This window comes from Salpingoeca rosetta, assembly GCF_000188695.1.
Source record: "Salpingoeca rosetta unplaced genomic scaffold supercont1.6, whole genome shotgun sequence".
Lineage (NCBI taxonomy): Eukaryota > Choanoflagellata > Craspedida > Salpingoecidae > Salpingoeca > Salpingoeca rosetta.
This window is the reverse complement of record NW_004754928.1, coordinates 1,192,297-1,217,966: the sequence shown is the minus strand read 5'-3', so window position 1 is coordinate 1,217,966 and position 25,670 is coordinate 1,192,297. Positions and strand designations below refer to the sequence as shown.

Sequence of the window (25,670 nt, the reverse complement as noted above, 5' to 3'; positions counted from 1 at the left end):
GAGGCCGTTTGCTGCTTGAATGCCGCCGTACCACTTATGGGTAGCAGAGGAGAGGCCTGATAGGGTGGTGGTGTCGGCGGTGTTGGTGGCGGCGTCGATGAGCAGCACAGAGGTGGCGTAAAACGGAACGCCGAAGATGCGGCCGTTGTCTGCCACCACACCACTAAACCACTTGCCCGTTCCCACACCGAGGGACTGAATGGTTGTGGTATCGGCGGTGTTGGTATCGGGATCGACGATGAGCATGGTTTCTCTGTGTGATGGAAACATGTAGACGAGACCGGTGTGCGCCAGCACCGCATCGGACCATTTGTCACTGTCGATGCCCAGCTCGGAGATGGTGGTTGTGTCGGCGGTGTTGGTGCTTGGATCAATGATAAGCACAGACTCTGAGCTGAAAGGTGCAGCGTAGATTAGGCCGTTGTTCGCCAGCACCCCGCCAGCCCATTTGAAGACGAGAGTGCCAAAATCGTCGAAGGTGAATGAGCTTGCGCTGCACGCCTCGGCTCGAAGGGCGTCGATTCGTCCCTGCTGAGCGGTGATCGTGTCCTGCTGTATGGCAATCATGCTCTGCTGCGTCTGCACGTTTTGCTGGTACACCTGCAACATGCTCTGCTGTGCAGCCACTGTCTCAAAGAGCGCATCCACGTTCATCCCGTTCACAAACACGGGCTGGCTCGCTGGATCGCTCGTGTTGATGTGAAATGCGCCCACATCGTCCTCCACCAGCGTCACCTCTCCAGCAACGCTGCTTATGAACGGCATCCAGCACACTGCCGCCGCCACCAGCAGCAGCGCGGGGAGCAGCACCAACCCACCTGCCTGCAGGCACCCCATCGTTCTCATCGGTGCCATCATACTCCAAGTGGGTGAAGAAGAAGAGAGGAGAGGAGAAGAGGAGGAGAAGAGTAGAAGTAGAAGTTAAGTGTGCCTCATTCCTCCTCGTTCGCGTGTCTGTTCGCAGGACAGGCGCAGCACCAAGAGAAGAGGAGACAGGATTGGATTGGTTTGTTTGTGGCGTTTTGGCTGTGGTTGTGGTTGTGGACGATTGTTGGGCATCATGCATTGGATTTCCAGCCACACACAACACCACTGTTGTGTGTGTGTGTTGTTGTGGGAAGGAAGCACGTTGAAACGCATCCATCCATCTATCCATCCATCCTTCCATGTCCTCAGTCTTCCTTCCCTCAGCCTTCCTTCATCAGCTCGTGACTGGACCTACAAGGACAGAGCACACACAGCACACAGCTTCATCACGCAGTGCAGAAGAAGGGCGTGAGTTGAACACATGTGAAGGAGGCAGCCATCGTGACTGAAGAATACACTGTTCATCCAAAGGTGCGTGTGTGTGAGTGTGTGTGAGGTCATTCCATTACATTGCATTGCATTGCATTGCTCAGCCTTGTGTGCTCAACACACGTAAGCGCATACGCACACATACATCACACACACACTCACTCGCCTGCAACGCTTCCTTCCTCGTCTCAGATCCGTGCAGCGTTGCAAGGCTGATGAATCGTACATGCTGTGCACCGTCAAAGCCCCCATTGCCGCCTACCTCACTTTCGACGACGTTGTCTGCATCGCCAAGGAGCAAAAGGTGTGTGTGTGTGTGTCTGTAAGAAGCGTACCACTGCTGTGATCTACAACACTCATCATCACCTACATCCGACCTCATGCCCATGCACGCGCATCACCATTTGTGTTGTCAGGGTCGTTAAGGTTGCCCCTTTCCCCGCGCCTCCGATGTCCGCCAACACCTCTGCCAGGTTTGCCTCATGTGCATGTGCGTGTGTGTGTCTGTGCTTGTGCTGTCCTTGTGCTGCGGTCACAACAGACGCACCTCACCTGTGATCGTGATCGTCCCTCAACCCTGTTCCTCTCCTCTCTCTCACGTCTGCTACTTCCCTCCCTCTCCCTTCCCCCCTCTCCTGCCCTCAGGACGCTGTTGCACTTGGCCGCTCCCTCAACCACCGCAACACCGACACCGTCGAGGTCCTTGTCGACACATCCGATGGCCGGTGAGCCAGTGTAGCAGTGTGGTGTTGGGGTGTTGGGGGTGGAGATATGGTGTTGTGGTGCGTGCATGCACTCGTTTGGTGTTGACAAACATAATCGCACCTGCCCCAACACTCACACCAACCATCCAACGTGCGCAATGTGGTGCAGTCACTACTTCAAGGAGGTGAATCTGCGCATTCAAGTCGCGGAGATGGTGAGCTGTGGTGGTTCGGTGAAGCAGCACTGTTGATGGTGCTTTGTCCACTTTGATGTTTGTGGCGTACTGTTCTGCTTCATTCCTCCCCCACCTCACTTACACTTCCTCCATCATCTCCTTCCTCTCCTTCTCCCTCCTTTATTCTTCCCACCAGGTGACTGGCGTTGACCTTGTGCAATCGCAGCTGATGCTTGCTGGCGGCGCGACGCTGTAAGATGATTGAGTTCGAACAGGACGCAATTGCCACCTGCGGATTCAGCATCCAGGTGCGCATCACCACGAAGGACCCGCTCAACGACTTTGCCCCCGATACAGGTGCACATGCGCTTGCGTGCGTGTGTTGGATTGAAGGATGGGAGAGAGAGCGGATTTAGAGAAGCTCATGTTTCCTCTTGGAACGCGGGCACCAGTGGCCGGTGTAAAGTCCAAAAGGCACGATTCTTCTCCTTCTCAACACTTCTTACCCCTCGTAACCCATCATCACCCACGACCATGCGCAGCGGAACGAGCCATTCACCCAGCAGCCGCCAGTCGGCCGCGAACTGGAGCCATACACAACAGCAGCACCACCACCGGCACATGGCGACGAGAAGGATGAGGGAGAGGTTGATGAGGCGGCACTTGGGCCGTTTGACGTGCTTGTGCACCACACGGGCATGCTTGAGCTGGTGCGCGCGCTCCTTGGGAAGCAGCAGGGCGTCATCAGCATCACACCACTGGACGAGCATCAGGGGCAGGTTGCCCGCGTCAGGTGAGCTGCTGCTGACTGGTTGGAGGTGTGCGGTAATGTTGGGGGATTGTAACCGGTTGAGGAGGTGTTCGTTGCATGCGAGGATCATGATGGGAATGACGACATGTGGTGGCGGGTAATGGCGCGAGGATGCGGCAGTCAAGTACTCATCATGTTTGTGTGCAGTTCCTCTCTTCATCCCGCACCGATACACCCTCAACTCACTCAAACACACACACACACACACACACACACACACACACACACACACACACACACACATGTGCAGCTGCGCGACGCGTGAAGTTGGCGAGCGCGTCCTGAGGGAGATGACAAACTTCCCTCTTGGGCAGGTGCAGCTGACGGCCCGCCGCGACCCGGACTGCCCCTCCTGGACGGCGGACGAGCTGTGGTCCGTGTGGGTTGAGCCCGTGCCCGAGGGTATTGAGGAGGTGCTGCCCTCGCTCGCCAAGGCAAACGGCGGCTTTCACTCGCACACATACAGGCCGGACGGCAACCGCGTCAGGGGCACATTCAGGTCGGCGATGGGTGTGTGTGTGTGTCTGTGTGTGTCTGTGTATGTGCATGCACAGATGTTCCTCCAACTCCATTCTGCATGAGCATGCGTGCGCTTCCCTCAACCACGTCCTCAACCAACCAAACAACCAACCAAACAACCAACCAACCAACTCCCCCTCACAACAGGTTTGTGTCGCGGGAGAGCGCCGAGCTGATGGTCCGCCTGTACGACCAGCGAGAGGTGCTGGGCACGAAGCTCAACGTGTTCCCAGACCCAAAAGGCAAAGAACTGGAAGAGCAAGGGCAACGGCACCACGTCCTCCTCCCCTGCCTCACCAACATCCACCACACCAGCGCCTGTTGCGGGCCAGGTAAAGCGCTTCACGTTCTACCTGAGCGAGGCAGCAACGCAGCGTGACAGCAAAAGGCCTAACTGCCGCCATGCCCTGGCCCACCAACACGTACTGCGCGGCGCGGGCGTCAACTTCCAGTCGCTGCAGGTCTTCCCGGACCTGCGCTGTGCAAGCGTGGACGTGGTTGCCGACAGCGAGGAGACGTTCTGGAGCCTGCTGCCACTGCCCATTGACACGGCGTTGAGCCCCTGTCGTCTGGAGGCGCGTCAGGCACCGCTGCACCGCATTGTTGTCACGTGCACCCCGCACAGCAAGCCCACCACGGGCCGCGACATTGTGCAGGCGGTTGAGACGAACTTTGGCGGCACAGCAAAGCTTGTGCCCATCCCGCAGTCCCTCAAGGACACGCAGTCCCACATCCATCCGTTTGCCAACACGCGCATGGCTGAACAACAACAAGAACAAGGAGCACAGCAGCAGTGTGAAGGTGGTAGTGAGGCACACGATGTTGCTGCCAAGCCCACGGCTGTGCACGACCCTCATCAGTACAAGAAAGACGGCGATGCTGACAGCGACGACAGCAAGAGCAGCGGTGCGTCCTCTGAGACGACGCTGCAGCGCGTGTTTGTGCTGGAGACGACAGACACGCGTGCGGCGCATGCGTGTGTGCGCAGGATGCAGTTTGCCACCTCTGTCTCGCACACGTTTGTGGCGCGGCTGTGCTACCCGAACGACATGCACGTGGCGGTGCTCGACCCCAAGCTGGGCGGCCTTCTGTCGGACCTCGTCGACGCATTCAACAAGGGCAGCGTGGCCAAGGACCTTGATGTGCTGGCGGCTGCAACCATGGGCAACCGCATCTGCTTCACGGGCAGTACCGCCGTGCTGGTGTGGTCGCAAGCCAAGCTGCTTGCAAGCTTCCTCGCGCCCGCCTTCCACCCGTTTGCCCGCAGCGACCGCGTGCTGGGCGACGACAAGATCATGGAACACGTCCTGAACGACTACGGCCTCAAGCTGGTCCGCTACCCGACGCCTGGCCTGCTGCCCTACGCAGACACGGCACACGGGGCCGTGCGGGATGTGTGGAATTTGTGAGGCCCCCCCCCCCGTCATCGGCACCCCGCCCATCGCATCGCCCGTGGCACCCCCAGCAGGTGCTGACACACACGCGCGACCTGGACGGCGGGGCGCCATGCTGCTGGAGTACTCGCTGTACTACTACCTGGACCAGGACAGGGAGCGTGGGCTCAGCTACATCGACAGCACCGCCGGCGCCAACATCAAGTCGCAGATGAAGATCAGCGTCTCGGGCATGCAATACCGCTTTCTGGACTCGCAGCTGCTGGAGCTGGCCCGCAGGTTCCGCGTGTATGTGCGCAAGCCCAGCGCAGAGGACAGGGACGCGTGCGCCTCGAGCGTGCCCGTGACTGTGGAGGGTATGCAGCGGCAGCTGACGGCGTTTGACAACGCGGTGCAGGACACGCTCAAGCAGTATCTGTGCCACGTGCTCGGCTTGCCGGTCATTGACACGTCGCACGTGCCGGAGATGTCCGAGTCGGACGTCACCTTCCTGAAGCGCAAGCTGTTCAACTACCTGACCAAGGCCGGCCGCACGGTGTGCCGCAGCAAGGACGACGTGGTGAGCTACATTGCGCCACAGGACGTGATTGGCACGCCCACTGAGCGCAACGTGTGGATGGTGGCTGGCCGCCGAGATCTAATGCAAACGGTCATCCCAACGACGGAGTCGACGTTCCGCACCATTGCCCACATCCGGCCCACGCGGTACGTGTGCCAGGTGCCAATGTCCGTGACCAAGGAGCTGAAGCGTCTGCGCAAGAAGGCGTTGGTGCTGATGTCAGTTATACCGCAAGCACGGGCGCTCCTTCGGCAACTGCAAATGCTTCTGCTGCCACTGCTTCTTCTGCTCCTTCTGCTGCTGGCGACGATGGCGCAAGCCGCGCACGTAGGAGTAACATCACAACAGCGAGCAAAGGGTGTGTATGATTCTGGCAGGGGCGACAGCCTGTCAACTTCAGTGCCCACGCCGTGCTTAAAGGCCCGCGCATGGAAGTGGTGGCGGCGTCGGAAGTGATGTTGCTGACCACGTGCGAGAGGCTGTTCCCGGCCAAGGTGAAGCAGGCCGTGTGGGAGGTGGAGCCATACCAGTACCACACCATCAGCGAGACGCTGCTCGCGGTGCAGCTGCATGCGGAGATTCGCGAGGGAAGCATCACCAACGACCGCGACATGAACGCCGAGAGGAGCGGCCCCCTTGCGGTACAACGAGGCGCGCGTGACCACGTCCGGTGCGCTGGCCCTCTCGTCCAACATTGAGCACGTGCTGCACGTGGTTGCGCCAAACTTTGCACCCGAGTTTGGCATGGCAGCACGGTGGCGCAGACGGCTGCGGACCTGACGACGGCGTACCGCGCGCTGCTGACGACGGCGCGGGACAACAACATCCGCTCGCTCGCCACGTGCGCGCTCGGGTGCGGCGCCTTCCCCTGCTCCCCATACGCATCTGCATGCACGCTGTTTGAGGTGATTGACGAGGTGGGCCGCGACGGCACGCTCTTCGACACCATCCGCGTGACCATCATCACCAAGGACGTGAGCATGCTGTCGGCGTTTAAGCAGACGTTTGAGAAGTACTACGGCGAGAAGGTGGGCAGTGGGCTGTATGAGGACCTGCAGCGCAGCGCACTGGATGGGTTGGCCGACGAGACGCCAGCTGACCCCATCCAAAGTGGCTGTACACGGGGCCAACGTACACGGAGCCGCCCTCCAAGGCGGAGCTGGACAACAAGGCGGCGTGGAACGGGCTTACGCACGACGCGAGGCTGCTGATTGAGAACGCCTTCAACAAATACCATGCAGCCATCGCTGCCAAGTGCAAGCGCAGCAATGCTGACAACGACGGATGACGTTGGTGGTGGTGGTGATGTTGGTAATGGTGGTGGTGGTGATGATGGCAGTGATGGCCAGAGGTGGCAGCGTCGGTAAACACAAGGGTGTCGCTGCTGGCGGCGTTGCGGCGGAGCATGCGCGCGAGATGCCCAAGTTGATGGTGACAAAGCCGTGCGGGCGCTTCCCCGACAAGTACCTGCACAAGGAGCACGACAAGATGAGTGAGGAGGAGGCCGCCCGCGTGGTGGCGGATGCCCGTGCAACTGCGGCTGCGGAGGACGAGCGCAACATGCGCCGGACGGTTGATCCAGATGTCCTGCAGCGGTGGCTGGAGTACAAGAACCGCAAGGCGTGGAAGTCGGCGTGCTTCTTCAAGATCCAGTGGTTCACCGCTACTTCACGGTGGACTTCCAGGACCACTGGGTGTACGTGAGTGGAGCACGTGGGCATGCACAAGAACGACCTGCGCCTGAGATTGAGTGCGTGCGGCGGGTGGTTGGACGAGCAGCGGTCGAAGCTGGAGCCAAAGGCCATCTTTGAGATTCCGGACCGCTGGGACATGCGCGAGGGTCAGCTGCTTGTTGATGTGACCAACGAGGACGAGCTGGGCCACGTGCGTGCGCCCCCTGTTGGAGCCGCTTCGCCCACGAAACCTGCGCGTGCAGCGTGTGCAGAACGTGTCGCTGTTCAAGCGGTACTTGGAGAGCGTGCACCGCGTGTACTGGCGGCCCGCGCCACCAAACCTGTCCAGCGTCATTGCGCCGCCCTCTGGCGACGACTACAACGTGTTTGTGCACCGCCTGCTGCATGGCATCTGCAGGAGCGAGCTTGACCTGACCATCAACTACGCCAGCGCGGAGGGCTACTTTCGCCCGGGCCTGTATTTCAGCCGCGACCCGTCGTTTGCTGTCAAGTGTGGCCACCACGAGGGCAGCGCAACAGGCAAGAACGACACCGCCAGCGAGCGGCACGTGTATGTCGATGTATTGACGCCCCAGCCGAATGACGTTGCTGATCATGGTGCTGATGATGATGTCGCTGCAACTGCTGTTTCTGCTGTTTCTCGCCATGGTGGTGACGAAGGAGAAGGAAGCGGCCGCGTTGCTGCTGGTGAAGAGAGTGAAGGGACTTCAGGTGGTGCCGAAGGTCCTGGTGGACGCATGACTGCTTCTGCTGCTGGTGGGACTGTGTTCTACATTCCGTTTGCGGTTTCGACGGCGATACGGACCTGTTTGTCATCTATGACAACGGCATGTGCTACCCGGAGTACATCATCTACTTTGACGATGATGCTGTTGATGTTGAGGAGGAAGTGGACGAATCAGAGGATGCGAAAGAAGAAGTAGTCGCGCCAGTCGTCGGGGAGGGGGAGTGATGATGACCGTGGAAGTGAGCCTACTGCGAAAGTGGAAGGTACTGAAGTGAGGGGCATGCGACTCACGGCTGGGAGTGAGGATGCCGCTGATGGCGGTGGTGATGGTGGCGATGGTGATGATCCGCCACGTGATAGTGGTGATGGTCCGCCACGTGATGGTGGTGATGATCTGCCACGTGATAATGGCGATCAATCACAGCGACCCCTGCCACCCCAAAACGATGCTCCCGGTGATGGTGCTGTCGCTGAGAATAACGGCTACGGCGCGTACGGAATCAGAGGTAGCCCCCAAGACAACAACAACCCAGAACAACAATCCCAACAACAACCAGAACATTCTTGGCAATGCCAGCTGTCTCAACCTTGGCTACAGTCAGTCGCTGCTGGTGCCTTCTTGAAGGACCTACAAGCTAGACTAGTGACAGTTGGTCAGATTGGTACGCCAGTTTGGTTGTCTTGCGTTAACGAGGGTTGCGGGGTGGTTTGTTTCGTAGCAGGTGTTGTTTGAAGTGGGTGTTGTTTGAAGTGGGTGGTGTTGGCCTGCTTTGCGTTTGTTTTGCTTCCCTCCCCCTTCTTTCCTGTTCTTTGTTGGTGTTGCTGTGCAAGACTGCACAACGCCGTTTGTCACACATTCCTTGGAGCTATCCAAGCTCACGTGTGGATGAATGAAGCCTTACTTGCGTGCGGGATTGCGCACGTTTGTTGGTTTGCGTGTGTGCGCGTGTGTATTTAACTGTTGAACCATCTTAACTTTTCCTTGGTAGAGTCTTGAGTGAGTGAATACATGCTCGCACTCAGCGCATTCGTTCTTGATTGAGAGTGCGCGTTGCTAACAAGCTTAACCATGGTCGTTGTTGTGAACGGAAACTCATACATGTGTATGAACCGAACAATGAAAGTAGAGTGCGTGAGTGGAAGAGTGCGTGGGGGTTGTAAATGTGCGGTTGAACCCGTGTTGAACCCCAATGTTGATGTCACGTGGATGAATGCGCATTGGCTTGCGTGCTGATGATTCGAAGAACTGTGGTTGCCTTGTTGTACTGAAAGTGTTGTCTCTTTTCCCCCTCATGATCACTTCGTGTTCCACAGTTGTGGAACAGCTTCTCCCGCCATCACAATGCATGCACATATTCGGTTGACGGTTGAGTCATTTCAATTGGAAGTGCAAACGAATGATGAGCAGCGTCAGGTGCACAGGACGCTATCACAGGGTTGGAAGAAAGAAGGAAGATGCAGAAGGGCACAAAAGTGTCGCACGCCCGCACAGACACAGAGACACACACATCAGCACCCAGGATCGATCACGAGAACGGACTCGGAATAAGAAGGGATGCCGTAGACGAGACCATTTGGGGCGAGCACACCACCCCACCAGCTGTAGGATCCAGCAAGATCATCGATAGTCGTGGTGTCGGTGGTGTTGGCGGCTGGGTCGACAATTAGGACGGATGGCGAGCTGAATGGGATGCCAATGATGTTGCCATTGGGTGCGAGCACGCCACCAACCCATTTGATACTGGATGTCTCAGCTACAACAAGAAGCTCGTTGGTGGCGTTTGTAGCTGGGTTGATGACAAGTGTCGTTGCAGAGAAAGCTGGTATGGCGTAGATGAGGCCATTACGTGCAAGCACGCCGCCCCACCACTTCTTGCCAGTGCCGAGGCCACTGATGGTGGTGAGGTCCATCGTCAAGGACTCAGGGTTGATGATGAGGATGCTTGTAGCATCACGTGGAATGCAATAGATCAAACCATTCTCCACCTCCACACCGCTGTACCACTTGTATCCCTCGCTCGACAGCCCGGACAGCGTGGTGATGTCGGCTGTGTTGATTTCTGGATCGACGATCAGCACAGACGTGGCAGAGTACGGAATGCCGAAAATGAGGCCATTCCTCGCCACCACACCACTGTACCACTTGTAGCTACCAGTACCAAGGGAGTGGATGCTCGTGGTGTCAACCTCATTGGTGTCTGGGTCGATGATGAGCATGGTCTCCCTGTTTGAAGGGAACATGTAGATGAGGCCGTTGTGTGCCATCACCCCACCAGCCCACTTGGCTGGATCCGTTCCAAGTCCCGAGATGGTGGTGGTGTCGACGGTATTGGTCCTGGGGTTGATGATGAGTACAGAAGGCAAGTTGAATGGTGCAGCGTAGATCAGTCCATTGTTTGCCAGTACACCCCCAAACCACTTTGCGCTCGTTGAACTGAGTTGCCCAAATGTGCTGGCGCTGGGAGTGCACACTTTCCCATAAGCACGATCGATCGCGCTCTGCTGCGCCGACACGGTACTCATCAACATACCCAAAGTCTCGTGCACATTCATCCCGTTCACAAACACGGGTTGGCTCATTGGATCGCTCGTGTTGATGTGAAACGCGCCCACATCATCCTCCACCAGCGTCACCTCTCCCATGCAAAGGCCGGAACGCTGTCCAATCAACGCCAGCAGCAGTGCTCCCAACAACAAGAGGAAGAAGAAGCGGGGCGTCATGCTGCTCTGAGGTGCGCGGGGAAGGGGGTGCTTGGGTTGGACTGGCAAGGACAAGTAAAGAAGGAGGAAGGAAGAGGAGAGGGAGCAAGAGAGAGAACTGAGAGAATGGGGTGGTGTGTTCTGGCGTTTTGGATGTCTGCTGTCTTCCTTTTCATTGTAGATTGTTGGTGGCAGCGTTCACAACTCTCCGCATTTGGTCGTGTTTGATTCTTACGTGATTCCCTCTTGTCCTCTCTTCTCCGATCTGCTCCTTGTTTCGTGTGTCCGTTTGTCCTGCGCACAAGCCGACGACTTCCTTCTGCCTGTCTCGCTCCTCCTTCACAGTTGGTGTGACACCAAACACAGGCGAGATCGACACATACTCTCTCTGGACGCTCCTCCGACCTTACTTGCACATCCAGGAAGCAAAATGACGAGAGCAAAGAGAGCATTGTTTCATCGGTTGATGGTGTTGATGCTCGCGCTGCAACAACAGTACCAGCAGCAGCATGGGTGCGTCCTGGGAGAAGTGGTGATGGAAGAGGATGCACACGGCGCACTGCACATCAACACCAGCAATCCCATGAAGGAGCCCGTATTTGTCAACGGAGTGGACGTTGGCGAGGAGATTGCGTCGTTGCGAAGTACAGTTTCAGCGCAGGCGAGGATGCTCGCAGAAGAGCGAGGCAAGAACAACGTGTTCGAAAACCGTCTTTGTGCAATGGGTGTGCCGCCGAGGGTGGACACGACCACGATCGCTGGTGTTGGAAGTGCAAAGGTGCCTGGTTTGGCGCAGTCTTAGCCCACAATGGCTTGATCTACGGTATACCGTTCAACGCAGCCTCAGTGCTCATCATCGATCCAAGCACCAACACGGCTGATACAACCACGATTACTGGGCTCGGTGCTGGAATGGGCAAATGGGGACGTGGCGTGATCTCGCACGATGGCCATATTTTTGGGTTCCCTCGAGCTGCAACGTCTGTGCTCATCATGAATCCAAGCACAAACACAGTTGACACCACTACACTTGGTGGACTGCCTGGTGGCGATGACTGGCGGAGCGGTATTATCGCGAGGAATGGTGTCGTCTATGGTGTTCCGTGGCACTCGCCTTCCGTTCTCGTCATTGATCCTACCACAAATACCACCGACACGACAACAATCATTGGCTTGGGTACTGGCCGAGAAAAGTGGCAAGGCGCCACTCAAGCTGCAAATGGCCTCATCTATTGCGGTCCAGCGCGTGCTGAGTCTGTGCTGATCATTGACCCGGTGACCAACACAGCTGACACCACGTCCATCCCCGTCATCGCTGGTATTCGCAAGTGGCAAAGCATGGTGCTGGCCAACAATGGTCGCATCTATGGCATTCCATCAGGCTCTGGCGTTGTGCTGATCGTCGATCCAGCTACCAACACTATTGACACCACGTCAGTGACCGGCCTCTCAACCAGTGACTACAAATGGATTGGTGGAATCCTTGCACCCAACGGCCTCATTGTGGGCACCCCACGAAGCGCTGAGACAGTTCTCCTTATCGATCCCGAAACTAGCACGGTCGACGCCACATCACTTCCTGTTCCTTCTGGAGATGACAAATGGTTTGACGGAGTGCTCGCCAACAACGGCCTCATCTATGGGATTCCGTCCAGTTCAGAAGACGTCCTCATCATTGACCCCGGCTGCTAATTGGTCGGCTGGCAGGCGAGGTCATCATCGGTTGCGAGACTTGTTTGAAACTGTGCGCGTTCGTTACTGTGCTCATCTTTGTGTTGTCGCATGTGCTTTGACACGACCTGTGCTATTTCCTCGTGAGTTCACTTTGTGTGTTTTCGTGTGTCTTGTGGCTTCGCTTCCGATTTGATGCCACGTTCTGCGTGCACTTGCTGTCCTGTGTGCTGTGTTGCTTGTTGCTTTTGGTTGTTATGCCAGTTCGACCTTTATGTTGTTCATCGCTGCATTGGCGCTTCTACTTGTGAGTTGCAAGTGAGTTGATGGATGAATAAATGCAACAGTGTGATGTTAGGATGTATGAGCACACTTGACTGTGTTTGCATGCTGTTGTTGCTGCGCCTTGTGTGTCATGCTTGTTGCTTCATGTCTTCATGTGCATCCAGCACGCGGCAGACAACCAATTTCCACACCAACAAAGTACTTGAACAGCGGCTGCTGGGGAAAGCTGAGCAGAGGGCAGAGCACACTGATCTCGGGTGCCGTGGTGAAGCATGATGGTGTGTTCGTTGATGTTGTGTGTTTGGTTGGGAGGAACTACTGCGGGATGGTGGGGGTGATGACACGACGTGTTTCGTAATGGGAAACAATGAGATCACACAAAGACTAGTGCTGTGGTTGTTCTTTCACTGGTCGGGTTCGCACCGCATGGAAGGTGTGTCACAGGAGGCAACGAGGGAAGAGAACATCACGGGCAACAAAAGGGATGTAGGGGTGGGGGTGGAGGGAAGGGCATTTGAGTCGTGGGGTTGAAGTACATCACGGAGAAAAGGGAACATGTCTGCAAGCACGCAACCAAACACACAAACACACACACACACACAAACACACACACACACAAACACACACACACACAAACACACACACACACACACACACACACACACACACACACACACACACACACACACACACACACACACACACACACACACACACACACACACACACACACACACACACACACACACACACACACACACAAACACAAGTCAGCACCCCGGGTCGATGACGAGGACGTTCTGAGCAACAAGAGGGATCCCATAAATGAGGCCGTTGGTCGCGAGCACGCCGCCGAGCCATTTTCCTAATCCAGCAAGATCATCGATGCTGGTGGTGTCGCTGGAATTGGTGGCCGGATTGAAGATGAAGACGGATGGTGCGTCGTGTGGAATGCCAACGATCAGTCCGGTGGAACTGAGCACTCCTCCAGCCCACCTTCCTGATCCGTCCTGATTGACAGCATCAAGTGTGAAGGTGGCGTTGGTGGCTGGGTCGATGACGAGCGGTGTTGCAGAATTTGCCGGAATTGAGTAGATGAGGCCATTGTTCGCAAGAACACCACCACGCCATCTGAATCGGACATCCAAGACCGCAAGTGGTATCAGGTCCATTGACAGCGATACCGGGTTGACGACAAGTATTGAAGCCGACGCACTTGGAACACAATAGATGAGACCGTTGTCTGCCTGGGCACCGTTGTACCATTTGTTGCCATCGGAGGAAAGTCCAGATAATGAGGTGATATCCGCTGTGCTTGTGGCTGGATCAATGATCAGCACGGAAGTAGCAAAGTTGGGGATGCCAATGATGAGACCGTTGTTCGCAAGGACCCCGCTAAACCATTTGCGGCTACCGCTTCCGAGCGACTGAATACTCGTGGTGTCGGCAGTGTTTGTTTCAGGGTCAACAATAAGAAGGGATGGTCTTGAGGCAGCCAACATGTAGATAAGGCCATCCTTCGCCAAAACGGCGCCAGCCCACTTGTTGATGTCAGTTCCAAGCTCAGCCATAGTGCTTGTGTCGATAGCGTTGGTGACTGGGTCGATGATGAGGACCGACGGGGCATTGAATGGAGCGGCGTAAATCAACCCGTTGTTAGCCAGCACGCCGCCACTCCATTTGCCCGGCCCCGAAGGGAGGTCTCCAAACGTGTGAGCTGCCGCCTTGCACACCTTAGCTCGCAAGGCATCAATCGCACTCTGTTGTGCGTCGTTGACCCTCTGCTGTGCCGCGTTAGCACTACGCTGTTCCTGCAATGTCGACCGGTACTCCTGCAGCATGCTCCGGTGCGCATCGATCATGCTCTGTTGCGCCGAGACTGCCCCAAACAGCACATCCACGCTCACCCCATTTACGAACACGGGCTGGCTCATTGGATCGCTAGTGTTGATGTGAAACGCGCCCGCATCATCCTCCACCAGCGTCACCTCTCCAGCAACGCTGCTGATGAACGGCACCAAGCATACTGCCGCCAGCAGCAGCACGGGGAGCACCAGCAACCCACGTGCCTGCAGGCACCCCATCGTTCTCTTCATCGTACTCCGAGTGGGTGAAGAAGAGAGAAGAGGAGAGGAGAAGAAGAGTAGAACAGGAGAAGGAGCAGAAGTTAAGTGTGCCTTCCTCCTTCCTCGTTCGTCTTCGTGGTGTGTGTTGGCAGGACAGGCGCAGCACCAAGAGAAGAGGAGACAGGATTGGATTGGTTTGTTTGTGGCGTTTTGGCTGGTTGTGCTTGTGGACGATTGTTGGGAATCGTGCATTGGATTTCCAGCCACACACAAGCAAGCAAGTTCACTGGTGTGTTGTGGGAAGAAGGAAGCGCGTTGAAACACATCTCATCCATCATCCATTTCTTCCTTCCATCCAACTTTCAATCAGCCTTCCTTCATCAGCTCATGACCGGACCAACAAGGACAGAGCACACACGGCACGCGATGTCGGTGTCTTGCTGCGTTGTACCCACACCACGGCTTCATCACGCAGTGCAAAAGAAGGGCGTGAATTGAACTGATGTCAAGGAGGCAGGCATCGTGACTGAAGAATACACTGCTCATCCACAGGTGCGTGCGTGTGTGAGTGTGTGCGAGATCACTCCATTGCATTGCATTGCATTGCATTGCATTGCTCAGCCTTGTGTGCTCAACACACGTAAACGCATTTGCACACATACCTCACACATTGCTTCATATGACACATGCTCACACCCATCTGCCTATCTTCCATTGTGCTGGTGCACCTTACCTCCTCTCGCATCTACGTCGTGTCTGACATCGTGACGCTCTCGTCCCCCCGCCACCACCTTCTCCACGCTGCCTCGCGCCTCTGTGAACATAGTGTCCACACAGCCAAGGACGCACACAGGTGCACCTGATGCACGCATGTGATGCAGCTGTCCCTCTGTGTCCAAGACACTCTCCAGCCACTGCTGGCGGTATCATGAGGAGTGTCTACCCTTCCTTCCTCCGTCTGGTTGGCACCAGCGTGCATGCGTGCAGCGCCTCCTCCTCCACACCAACATGGCACTCTCCTCACCAAGGCAGCTGCAAGCATGTGCGATGTCCAGTGTGGGCCAGCTGCCAGATGGTGGATGGAGGAGCAGAAGAACAACGTGAACCTGCTGCTGCTGCTGCATGTGGCCACTTGGCTCCACGACGACGACCACCACAACAACAGCCATGGCGTCTCCTCAGGCAAGGTCCACCGTGGCATGTGGATTGTGTGCTCAGAGCATTGCGGCCATCGTATGCGACAGCAGCAGTGTGTCAGGCCAACGGTGATCAAGACCACACTCATGATCGAAGACGAGACGGTTGCTGTCGAACATCTTGCTGAGATGTCATCAGGCGAGCTGGCAGACATTGTACGCCAGGGCGGGCACTCCGTTGAAATCGTCTCACTGCCACAGCAGCGTGAAGAGCAGCAGGAAGGTGTTGAGGTGTCAACCTCCTCCACTTCAGCTTTGAGCACACCTGACAGGAAAAAAGTGGCGCCTTCCGACAACCACCAAGATGCTGTTGCCGACACTCTTCATAAAGCCATCACCCCACCCCAGCACAATAGCAGCTCCTCACGCCTCTGACAGCACTGACACCAAGTTGCAGGTGCGTGCACTCTATGTGTGTGTGTGTGTGCACATCCTCACTTCGACACCTCCTCACTTCCACACATAATTCTCGCTGGTACACACTGCATCTACCGCTGCGCTGCACTACAGGCATGTCGTGCACCTCGTGCGTGCCCAACATTGAGGGCGTATGCGCCAGCGTGCACAGCAATGTGTTGTGTGGGCCTGCTCGCTGGCACCGCGCCGGTGAAGCCCTGCAGCCATCATCGCCAGCATCGGCGAGGTAGGATACAAGGCCCGCGAAGAAACGCAAACACCAGCACAAGGCATGACGTACCTCAGCATAAGGTATACGATGTGAGCAGCACTGCATCTGTGCTTGTCTGTTTTGCTTGCTTGCTTGCACGGCTGCTTGTGTGCACGCATGCCTGCTTTCCGCTTCAACCTCTCACCCTCCTGCTGCTGCTGCTGCTGCTGTTGTTGGACATGCATGACAGGCGATGCTGAGGGCCGTGCCCGGTGTGTTCAAATGGTGCATGTTGATGATGCGTCGCGCCGTGTGGAAATCAAGCACGAGACCTACGCGACATGGTCACACGTGTGTGTGTGTGTGTGTGTGTGTGTGTGTGTGTGTGTGTGTGTGTGTGTGTGTGTTTGCACTTGTACGTGTCGCTTCGTCTTGCTTCTTCTCTGCTCCCCTCCAACCGCATCCCTTCAACGGACTCTGTGTCTGCCCTTGCTGCCGCGCCGTGCCACCCACCACCACTTGCTCACAAGAACGCCCTGTGTTATGCACTTCACACAACACCCATTTGTGACCGCAGCGCGCTGAAGGATGCTGGGGTACGCGGCGGAGCTGGAACACGAATCACCACCCACAGGAGCGAGATCCGCTTCTGCCCCATCACCTTCATCGTGTGCGCCGTGTTTGTTCGTCGCCGTCCACCATCATTGTTGCCGCGTGTGGCCAGACTCCAGGGATGCGCGCATGATTGACGACATGTCGCGACGCATAACCTCATCCTCATGCTGCTGGGTCTGATCTCCTTCATTTCCCGGTCGGCCGTTTCGTCCTCTCCGCGGTGCAGTCCACCATGCACGGCGCTGCCAACATGAATGTGGTGTGTGTGTGTGTGTGTGTGTGTGTGTGTGTGTGTGTGTGTGTGTGTGTGTGTGTGTGTGTGTGTGTGTGTGTGTGTGTGTGTGGTTTGTTGCGACCACTTCCGCGTGTTCTTGTCAAGTCCAGCACTGCAGTGAACGAGAGAGCGTTATGCGTGCCTTCTTTGCTCACGTTTGCATGCGTGCACACGTATCGCTGATCCACCCACACTTGCCCTTGCGTTGTTACAATTCCACCTCAGGGCTGCATACTTGCACTTCCTGGTGGTGCTCGTTATTGCACCCGCCTCCCACGAAGACTCTGACTGGTGGTGGCGACCTCTTCTTTGAGACCGGCATTCTCCCTCTTCACCTTTGTTTCGCCCGGGCGATACATCGAACACCTCGCCACAGGGAACACCTCCAGCCTGCTGAAGGAAGGTATAGTCAAGGCAACCGCGTGGAGGAGCGAATTGACACCGACTGGTGCAGCGCGGCGACGACCTGAAGGTGCGTGATGAGGGGGTTGGGTGTTGGAGTTGGTGGTGGTGCGTAACATGTGGTGGCGGGTGATGGCGAGTGGTTGGTTGTAGCTGCAGCAGCAGCAATGTGGCAGTTGTTGCCACCCTCAGCTGAGATTGTGGCAGCCGCCAGAAAATGCACTGTCGTTGCATCTCGCTCACCTTCCCTCACGTTCTTGTTGGCAGATGGTGGCTGGTGACAAAGTGCCTGTGAATTGGATGGACGCGTGCTGGAGGGTGCGGGTGAAATGGACGAGGCCATGATCACGGGGCGAATCAACACTCGTCTCGTCTCCAAAGGCGTTGACGGCATTGTCATGTGGGCGGCACCATGGTACTGCTACACACGTTGACAACGAGGGTGCTCAACTTTCAAAGGCGCCCATCCAGCAGAGGTGTGTGTTCTGCATACAACACGCGACACCAATGTTTCACACGTGCCTGTCAATGTTTCTATAGACATTCCCACTCACACACATACCCACACAATCTCTCGTTTCCTTCATCTCTCCTTTTTCTTTCCCAGATAAGCTGGCGGGGCGCTTTGTGTCAGGCATCGTGTTGCCATTGGTGTGTGGGTTGCGCTGCTGACCTCGGGTGCCGCTGACACATTCGTCTGACGAAGGCGACGTTCAACTGGTGTGTCTATGTGTGTGTGTGTGTGTGTGTGTGCGTGCGTGCGTGTGTGTGTGTGTGCGTGCGTGCGTGCGCGTGTGTGTGTGTGTGGTGCTCGCAAGTCGTGGTTAGAGAACACTCACATACTCACTCACACACTCACTCACACACTCACACACACACACTCTCTCTCACCCACACACTCAACTCTCCCTCCACACAGGCCGTGTTTGACAAGACGGGCACGCTGACGGTTGGATCTCCACAAGTCATGTGTGCGCGTGCTCGGCGATGATGACACGTGGACGGACGAGGACGCCCTGTTGAAGCTGGTGGCGGCTGCAGAGGCAAACAGCGAGCATGCCCCTGGGCCAGGCGATTGTGGCGCACGTCGGCGCTGTCTCCTGCAACGGACTTCAAGACATTCTCTGGTCGCGGCATCTCAGCAACCGTGGACAGCATGCCCATTGTCATTGGCATGCACATTGAGGTATTGGCATGCCCTTGTGTTGTTGGCAATCCCACAACATCAGCACCGAAATGTGGCAGACGATGCACGAAGACGACGAGACGCGTGGCTACACGGTTGTTACGTGCTCGGCAGACGGCAACCTCCTGCCTGGGCCATGTGGGGTCTCGCTGACACGTGCAAGCCTTCGAGGCGAAGAGAGCGGTGCGCCTGCTGCGCCCGCACGGCCTGACCATGGCCATGCTCACGGGCGACTGCGCGGTCCATTTGGGGCAGAGATTGGCATCGACAACGTGCTCGCAGCAGCGTGCAGGAGCTGCAGGCGAAAGGGCGAGGTGGTGGCAATAGTTGGCGACAACATCAACATTGAGTCAGCGGATGTCGTTCTGATGATTAAGGACAACCTGCTTGCTGAATGTGTTTGCTGGCCATGCACCTGTTGCATGCGACCGTGCTCCGCATCCACTACAAGCTTCATCTGGGCCGTGTGGTGCAGGTGGTGAACGCGGTGACGGGTGCGCTGCTGTTGCATCCTTGAGTAACCCCGCTGACGTTTGTGGCTTCGCGGCTTTGCGGCCGCAGCCATCCACTGGTCGTGGCAAGTGGCCACCTCTTCAGCAACGCCAACGACGGACGTGCACGCGATCCGCGAAATCACCAGCGTCCACGTCTCGGAGATCCAATCCATCGCAACAGCCACCACTTCGTCACCTTCTCCTGTGCTCCTGTGGCATCATTTTGGCGAGGGCCATGGCTTCATCGGCACCATCAGCATGTCTGCGAGCAGAGAGCAGCACCTGCTTGTGCCGGAGGCCTGTGTTTTGGCAATGTACAGCGTGACCTCCTCCTCCACGTCGCTGCGCTTGTCCCTGATCCACAGCCCTCTTGCAGCAGGGCACTCCTGGTCGCTGGCGGATACGGTGGCGCAAAGTGTTTGGAACGTGGACAAGCCCTGCCGTGTGGCCGCTCTGCTGCCCCCGTTTGGTGGTCAGCGCAGTCGATCAGAGGCAACAGCGGGGGTGTGCGCCAGCCCCTGGATGGGGAGCACGTCCTGACCACGCACACCCTGGAGCAGTGAAACATGACAAGTGTTGCCATTGTGCTGTGGAGCACGCGAGGATGGCAGCTCTCACACAGCACCACGCCGGCCAGTGCCAGCTTTGAATCAGCCGCATCAACACGCGACGCCAAGCAGGTTCTCCCGTGTGGCCGAGCTTCGCGGTGCCGGCTGCGTATTGTGTGCTCAGCTTCAACAAGGTCAACACCACGGCCGTCACAATTTGCCCTGCTGGCCATCTAGTTTCACCCAAGACACGATGCCTGGAGCCGTTGCCCTTGTTACCCACCACGCCGAGGCTGTGCCCGAGCTCCCCATCACCTCCCGTTCAATTGACTTGAGCAGTGTTGCTAAGCTGCAGCGAGCCGTGCGCATGTTCCCTGTCACCGTGAGCACTGCCGTCCAGGATGCCGAGACAGACACGCCGCTGTCTCTGTTGTCGTTTACGGCCAGCAAGGCCCGCCACGCGTCCGCACTCCGCGCCATCTTCAGCACCACCAGCGTGTCCTGGCTCGACTGCAGCACAGAGCAGTTCATCGTGGACAAGGTGTGTGAGTTCGCCAGAGCCTTCTTCAACCCTAGCGATGACAAGCCCTGGCAGGGAAGCCCTGGTCACTGCGCGTCGCCCCTGACGCACACACTCGTGGCAGACGTCATCCTGCTTGTGTGCACGTTTACAAGCGAGCTTGAGCTTGCGACCTCCACCGCCGACAAGCAGTACAACCACCACCAGCGGGCATGATTGTCTCACCAGGGCAGACAGGACATTCATCAGCGAGATGAGCAGCAGTACGTTTTGGCACAACCGGCTGAAGTTGTCTGGTGAGCTGGCCAAGCTTGAGGACCCTGGGGCGCGCGTGGTGCCACTGACGCGTGCAGCTGGGTTTGTGAATGACGGTCTACGGGCGATGCGGAGCTGTTAGGCAGCTTCGTTGTTCGCGTCTGCAGTGGCGTGGTACATGCTCACCGTCGCCCTCGTCAGTGGCAAGGACGTGGTACAGCTGCTGCTGGGTGCAGCCGACGACAACAAGTCGGTGGTGATCATACTGGTGCTGGGTGTGCTGGCTGGTTGTGGACATGGTGCAGGAGGTGCGGCAGTCACGGCTGTTTGGAAGCGACGAATGTGGTGTTGGTGTTTGTGGTGCGTGGCACGTACTCTTCCCAGCACGCACCCTTCCCAACATGCACTCTTCCCAGCACGCACACACGTTCCTTTCCACTGCTGTACCACCTACACCCGTTCCAGCCAGCGCATGATCCTGGCCCATCTGCTTCGACATGCGCCACTTCCTGCTCTGCTCGCCCTCGGCATCAGCATTGTGGCCGGGTGGACGTCGTTCCGGTTGCTGCTGCACAACGACAACACGTTGTCGGCCAACGGCCTTGCTGCTCGTGTTCAACAACATGCTGCTGCTGCTGCTGCTGGCGGACCTTGACCTGTGGATACCTTTGACGGCGACTACAGTGGTGGTGCTGGCTGCTGCGCGTCCTGCATATCAATGGTGCTGAACCTGCTGATTGCGCTCACGTCGGACTGCGCAGACATTGAGTTGCAGCTGCGGCGTGACTGATGCAGGAGGAGGAGGAGGGGGATGGGTGTGCGACGCTTCTTTCAAGTGTTGGCTGCAGCGTGCAGTGGCAGGGTGTGCTGCATGCGCTGAAGAAGGAGATGCAGCACAGCACGTGCAGAACGGCGTTGCCGACCATCGTAGAATGAATTGTGACATGACTTGCAGTTGATGGCGTTGTGTTGGTTTGTCTTTGCGTTGGTGTTGGTTTATTGCTTGCACTTTGCGTCGTTCCAAACCCCGCAATACATGCATGTTGACGACACATTCACTCATACGTACACAAAACGAGCAAGCGAGTGCGCATGCATACACACACACGTGCAATCAAGCAAAGTGGTGGTCCTTGAGTTCTCCAAACGATGGTCGTTCACGCGGGCTCTGCGCCATGCATTTGTACGTCAGCGACTGGAGCCACTCGGGGATGGCTGAAAGGCGTGTGCATGTGTGTGTGTGTGTTTGTGTGAGACAGAGACAGAGAGAGAGAGAGAGATGGACGCGTGGTCACGCAATCTAAACGAGCACACATGCACACACACACACACACACACACACACACACAACTCACCATGTTGTTCGCTGTCTTCAAACTTGAGCCGCTTTCCATCTGCCATCAGGTTGCTGATGGTGGCGAGGATCGGGCCTCGATACCCACTCCCCTTCTCCTGCTCGATCAGATCAGGTGGTCGCTGTGTCGCCACCTCCCACATCAGCACGCCAAAGCTGAACACGTCTGCCTCGAAGCTGTACTTGTCGCCCGTCAGTGCCTCTGGTGCCATGTACAGTGGCGTCCCCACCCCAGCCGTCAGCGTCATGCTCGTCATCGTTTGCAGTACAGCCTGCTGGCTGTACTGCGGATCATCATCATCATGGCTTGAGGACAGGCGTGTCCTTTGCTGCTGATTTCTGTCACGCGTGAAGCACTGGCGAATGGACCCAAAGTCCGTAATCTTGGCACGCAGCGACGATGATACCAGCACGTTGCCGCTCTTCAAGTCCCTGTAAAGTGGATGGTGGATGGGTGAGTGGAGATGAAGGGGTGAGCAAGAAGCACATGCCTGCAGACACGCACACACACACACACACACACATACTCACCGGTGCATCTGGTCGAGGCTGTGGATAAAGGCCATACCACTGGCGACGTCGCGAAGCAGGCGCAGTTTCAACTCCCACACAGTCATCGTCTCAACGCTTCTGTCGATTCCTGTGCTCACCAACGTCAATTCCTCACCCACGATCTCTGATGCTGTCACACCCTCCTCCACACTGTTTTCCCCGCTTTGCTTCCCTTGCTCCACCTCCGTTAACACTTGCTCCACGTCCTTCTCCAACAAATCTTTAAGGGACCCCAGAGCAACAAACTCCAGCACCAGGAACGGGCTGCCGTTGGGATCTGTCCCCGCACCAAAGAACCGCACCACGTGCGGATGCCGTGTCCGCTGCAGGAACTCCACCTCCTTCTCAAATTCCAACACCGTGCTCTCACCAAATGCCATGACGGCTTGCTGCAGCACCTTGACGGCCACCGTCACCGTGTCCCACTCTGCCATGAACACCACGCCAAATGCACCCGCAGCCACCCGCTTAATCATTTTCAGCTCATCGTATCCAATCTCCCACGCTTTCTTCAGCGCCATCACCTCTTCGTCCATCTCCACCAGCAATTGGTCCTTAAGCGCGTTGTCTGCTTGTAAACGCCTTTGCCTCTTGTACGTGCGGTACCCGAGGAACAGCAACGCTTGCAGTGCAAGCACGCCAGCGATCGTCCCCAGCACAGCCGGCACAATGTCGAGCTCAATTGGTTCGCACCGCCCGCGTCGCATCTCATGCCCTTGTGAGCACTGGCAATGAAAGGAGTACACAATCTCAGTGACTGAACCAACTAGCCCAGGGATCGTGTTATCGAAAAGATCAAAGTCTCCGCTCGAGAGGTGAAGCGCGCAATCGATGGGAGCGTCTTGCAGTTGTAGCACTGGCGCTCGAGGCCTGCGAGGAAAAACTCGTCCGTTGCGGCGGAGATTTGATTCGGATAGGGCGATCTCGTGTCCCACGATTCGGTTGACTTCGGCTGGGTCATGCAGCCACTTGTTCCCCGAGAGATCAACCACATCAAGGAGAAACAGGCATGTGGAAATGGTAGCCGGAGCAGACACCGAGTTGAAGTTGCTCTCGGCCCTCAGGTTCCGCGCAAAGAAAACACGGCGGCCCCACCGCGTGCACAAGGCAGTGCTGGGCTGAATGCGTGTGTTGCTGATGTCCAACACATCGATGAACGGCGCGTCAATCTGAGTTAACTGCGTGCAATCGGACGCGTTCAGCTCTCTCAGCGCGCTGGGGACGATGACCAACTTGAGGTGCTTGTTGCGTTGGATCTGAACAGTTTGGAAGGTTTTGTTCGTACAGAGATGCAACCTCGTGTGCCGTGTGTTGACGAGGCGAAACACGTCCACCTCGTCTGCCAGTACATTGCATACCATTTCCAATGGCAAAGTGCGGTTGTCGACGCCGGGCCATCCCAGTCCAATCACTCGAAGCTGAAGTGGCAGTTGCAGCAGGTAGCCAAGCACCTCACTCACGTCCACGTGTTGCAAGCTGAGGGTGCGCAGGTGTGGAGAAGGTGTCAAGTTGGTGGCCTCGAACACTGCTCTGCTCGTTTTGTCGTCATCATGCGCTGCGTCCAGCTCGACAGTTGTCAGATTTGGAAGAGTCAGAAGCGGTGTGAGATCGATCCTTTTGACATCGTGGTTCTGCATGCGCAGCACACGAAGTGCAGGCGCTTTCGTCATGTCTGGCATGTATTGCATGGGATTGTCGCCCAGGACGAGGGTGTGCAGGGAAGGCCATGGGTTGGGAATGAGAAACCGGGTCAGCTTGTTCGCCGCCATGTCAATGCGCTCGAGGCGTGGAAACTCTGTGTCAAACAGCCCGTCAACGTGACGAAGGCGATTGTTTTCGAAAGTGACCTCCCGCAAGTTGGGCGTGTGCGCGAATAGGTCGGGGGCTAGCACACTGAGGCGGTTGTTGTGACAGAACAGCCATTTTAAGCGGTAGCATGAATCAAGGAGCCGGTCAGGCAATGCTGTCAATTGGTTGTCTCTCAGGCTCAAGTCGCTCAGGGAGACTAAATCTCGAAACAGAGTTGGCTGCAGTGATGTCAGGTGGTTGTTGTTTAAGGACAGGTGGCGTAGAGAAGTTAGCCCAGCAAAGATAAAGTCTGGGAGGGACGTGAGGAGGTTCCCTTCGAGAACGACGTCATTCAATCGGCGGTTTGTCTGAAAGATGGTGGGTGGCAGGGAGGTCAGGAGGGTGCCACCCACATGCAATGTGTGCAGCTGCGTTAGGCCAGCAAACACGTGTGCGTCTAGCTGCCGAATCGGGTTTGCGCCCAGCTCCAGCCATGTCAAGTGCTTCAGTGAATGAAACGCGCCAGTGGGAATGTTGCCTTGCTGATGCTGTTGGAGTGGAGAAAGAGCTCATCCAGGGCTGTGAGTTTCTCGAATGCATCTGCTTGGATACGCGGAATTTTGTTGCGGTCCAAATCAAGCTCGACCAGGGACGTCATCAGTGCAACCTTTGGAACTGATGCAAGGGAGTTGTTTCGCAAACGAAGCGCAAACAGCTGTGCTGCATGTTTGAACCCCTCTTTGTCAACTTCCTGGAGTAGTGTGTTGTCTTGAACAGCCACCTCATCCAGGATGGGAAAATCGTTGAGCACGCTCAAATGAAACGCTGGGAACTGCACACCAGTGATGCGCACCGTCGTGCACGAGGTCCAGTTGCCATTGTTGACAATCCACTGAAGTATCTCTGCTTCAACGTGCCCTTGCAAAGACAAGTGCCTCACTGTCATTGACGCCGCTTGCAAAGTACTCGTGTCAGTTGTGCTGTTGACTGCTTCGTGTCCAGAAACCGTGAGGAACAGTACACCATTGGCGCTAGCTCCAAGGCTCCAGCGCACGAGCCATCAATAATGCTTTGCAGGGTTGTTCGTCGCTACCAGCGCGTCGCACGCGTGTGCATGAGGGGTGCGGTTGTGCGCTCTTGAGGAGGGCAGTGCATGCCGTGTCTGGTTGAGATGGGCTGCCTTTGATGGGTGTTGATTTCCCCCATTTCCCTCTTCAATACCGTTGCTGTTGCATCCAAAGGCCTGGCGTTCATCATGCGTTGGATCGATGACAGAT

At 56.7% G+C, this 25,670-nt stretch overlaps 13 protein-coding genes across 13 annotated transcripts in view; 9 read left to right on the top strand and 4 right to left on the bottom strand.

The window, feature by feature from the left end:
* PTSG_11930 (uncharacterized protein) overlaps window positions 1-909 on the bottom strand; it is a gene marked incomplete at its 3' end in the record, with an annotated part of 11,660 nt that extends 10,751 nt beyond the window's left edge. Inside the window, exon 1 of the mRNA XM_004996296.1 lies at window positions 32-909. Within this exon, the coding sequence (XP_004996353.1) occupies window positions 32-858 (827 nt within the window). The 5' untranslated portion in view covers window positions 859-909. The remainder of the gene's footprint in view (window positions 1-31) is intronic.
* A 613-nt stretch (window positions 910-1,522) lies between these two features.
* On the top strand, window positions 1,523-4,915 carry PTSG_02842 (uncharacterized protein; the record flags this gene model as incomplete). Its single annotated transcript, XM_004996295.1, has 9 exons — window positions 1,523-1,600; window positions 1,942-2,021; window positions 2,170-2,215; window positions 2,373-2,428; window positions 2,478-2,553; window positions 2,719-2,969; window positions 3,238-3,486; window positions 3,654-3,708; window positions 3,740-4,915. The coding sequence occupies 9 exons, from the start codon at window positions 1,523-1,525 to the stop codon at window positions 4,913-4,915; spliced, it is 2,067 nt and encodes a 688-aa protein (XP_004996352.1).
* Window positions 4,916-5,012: 97 nt separating this feature from the next.
* PTSG_02841 (uncharacterized protein) lies at window positions 5,013-6,747 on the top strand (the record flags this gene model as incomplete). The annotated part of the gene is made up of 4 exons (XM_004996294.1): window positions 5,013-5,786; window positions 5,837-6,129; window positions 6,211-6,487; window positions 6,571-6,747. 4 exons carry the CDS (start codon window positions 5,013-5,015, stop codon window positions 6,745-6,747), a joined length of 1,521 nt encoding a protein of 506 aa, XP_004996351.1.
* Window positions 6,748-6,800: 53 nt separating this feature from the next.
* On the top strand, window positions 6,801-8,105 carry PTSG_02840 (uncharacterized protein; the record flags this gene model as incomplete). Its single annotated transcript, XM_004996293.1, has 4 exons — window positions 6,801-7,153; window positions 7,205-7,343; window positions 7,396-7,938; window positions 7,998-8,105. The coding sequence occupies 4 exons, from the start codon at window positions 6,801-6,803 to the stop codon at window positions 8,103-8,105; spliced, it is 1,143 nt and encodes a 380-aa protein (XP_004996350.1).
* Window positions 8,106-8,160: 55 nt separating this feature from the next.
* PTSG_02839 (uncharacterized protein) lies at window positions 8,161-8,938 on the top strand (the record flags this gene model as incomplete). The annotated part of the gene is made up of 2 exons (XM_004996292.1): window positions 8,161-8,542; window positions 8,904-8,938. The coding sequence occupies 2 exons, from the start codon at window positions 8,161-8,163 to the stop codon at window positions 8,936-8,938; spliced, it is 417 nt and encodes a 138-aa protein (XP_004996349.1).
* A 451-nt stretch (window positions 8,939-9,389) lies between these two features.
* PTSG_02838 (uncharacterized protein) lies at window positions 9,390-10,601 on the bottom strand (the record flags this gene model as incomplete). The annotated part of the gene is made up of 1 exon (XM_004996291.1): window positions 9,390-10,601. One exon carries the CDS (start codon window positions 10,599-10,601, stop codon window positions 9,390-9,392), a length of 1,212 nt encoding a protein of 403 aa, XP_004996348.1.
* Window positions 10,602-11,055: 454 nt separating this feature from the next.
* On the top strand, window positions 11,056-12,337 carry PTSG_02837 (uncharacterized protein; the record flags this gene model as incomplete). The annotated part of the gene is made up of 2 exons (XM_004996290.1): window positions 11,056-11,365; window positions 11,422-12,337. The coding sequence occupies 2 exons, from the start codon at window positions 11,056-11,058 to the stop codon at window positions 12,270-12,272; spliced, it is 1,161 nt and encodes a 386-aa protein (XP_004996347.1). The 3' UTR covers window positions 12,273-12,337.
* A 969-nt stretch (window positions 12,338-13,306) lies between these two features.
* On the bottom strand, window positions 13,307-14,620 carry PTSG_02836 (uncharacterized protein; the record flags this gene model as incomplete). Its single annotated transcript, XM_004996289.1, has 1 exon — window positions 13,307-14,620. The coding sequence occupies one exon, from the start codon at window positions 14,618-14,620 to the stop codon at window positions 13,307-13,309; it is 1,314 nt and encodes a 437-aa protein (XP_004996346.1).
* A 1,022-nt stretch (window positions 14,621-15,642) lies between these two features.
* PTSG_02835 (uncharacterized protein) lies at window positions 15,643-17,764 on the top strand (the record flags this gene model as incomplete). The annotated part of the gene is made up of 7 exons (XM_004996288.1): window positions 15,643-16,021; window positions 16,309-16,441; window positions 16,464-16,491; window positions 16,667-16,770; window positions 16,983-17,073; window positions 17,247-17,279; window positions 17,576-17,764. The coding sequence occupies 7 exons, from the start codon at window positions 15,643-15,645 to the stop codon at window positions 17,762-17,764; spliced, it is 957 nt and encodes a 318-aa protein (XP_004996345.1).
* A 261-nt stretch (window positions 17,765-18,025) lies between these two features.
* PTSG_11929 (uncharacterized protein) lies at window positions 18,026-19,916 on the top strand (the record flags this gene model as incomplete). Its single annotated transcript, XM_004996287.1, has 6 exons — window positions 18,026-18,111; window positions 18,331-18,391; window positions 18,616-18,665; window positions 18,768-18,882; window positions 18,942-19,278; window positions 19,444-19,916. 6 exons carry the CDS (start codon window positions 18,026-18,028, stop codon window positions 19,914-19,916), a joined length of 1,122 nt encoding a protein of 373 aa, XP_004996344.1.
* Window positions 19,917-19,937: 21 nt separating this feature from the next.
* Window positions 19,938-20,660, top strand: PTSG_11928 (uncharacterized protein; the record flags this gene model as incomplete). Its single annotated transcript, XM_004996286.1, has 2 exons — window positions 19,938-20,118; window positions 20,162-20,660. Exons 1-2 carry the CDS (start codon window positions 19,943-19,945, stop codon window positions 20,658-20,660), a joined length of 675 nt encoding a protein of 224 aa, XP_004996343.1. The 5' UTR covers window positions 19,938-19,942.
* A 37-nt stretch (window positions 20,661-20,697) lies between these two features.
* On the top strand, window positions 20,698-21,489 carry PTSG_02832 (uncharacterized protein; the record flags this gene model as incomplete). Its single annotated transcript, XM_004996285.1, has 4 exons — window positions 20,698-20,815; window positions 20,867-20,948; window positions 21,165-21,287; window positions 21,384-21,489. 4 exons carry the CDS (start codon window positions 20,698-20,700, stop codon window positions 21,487-21,489), a joined length of 429 nt encoding a protein of 142 aa, XP_004996342.1.
* Window positions 21,490-21,813: 324 nt separating this feature from the next.
* PTSG_02831 (TKL protein kinase) lies at window positions 21,814-25,628 on the bottom strand (the record flags this gene model as incomplete). The annotated part of the gene is made up of 5 exons (XM_004996284.1): window positions 21,814-21,914; window positions 22,055-22,485; window positions 22,585-24,941; window positions 25,061-25,436; window positions 25,615-25,628. The coding sequence occupies 5 exons, from the start codon at window positions 25,626-25,628 to the stop codon at window positions 21,814-21,816; spliced, it is 3,279 nt and encodes a 1,092-aa protein (XP_004996341.1).
* Between the last annotated feature and the right edge of the window lie 42 nt (window positions 25,629-25,670).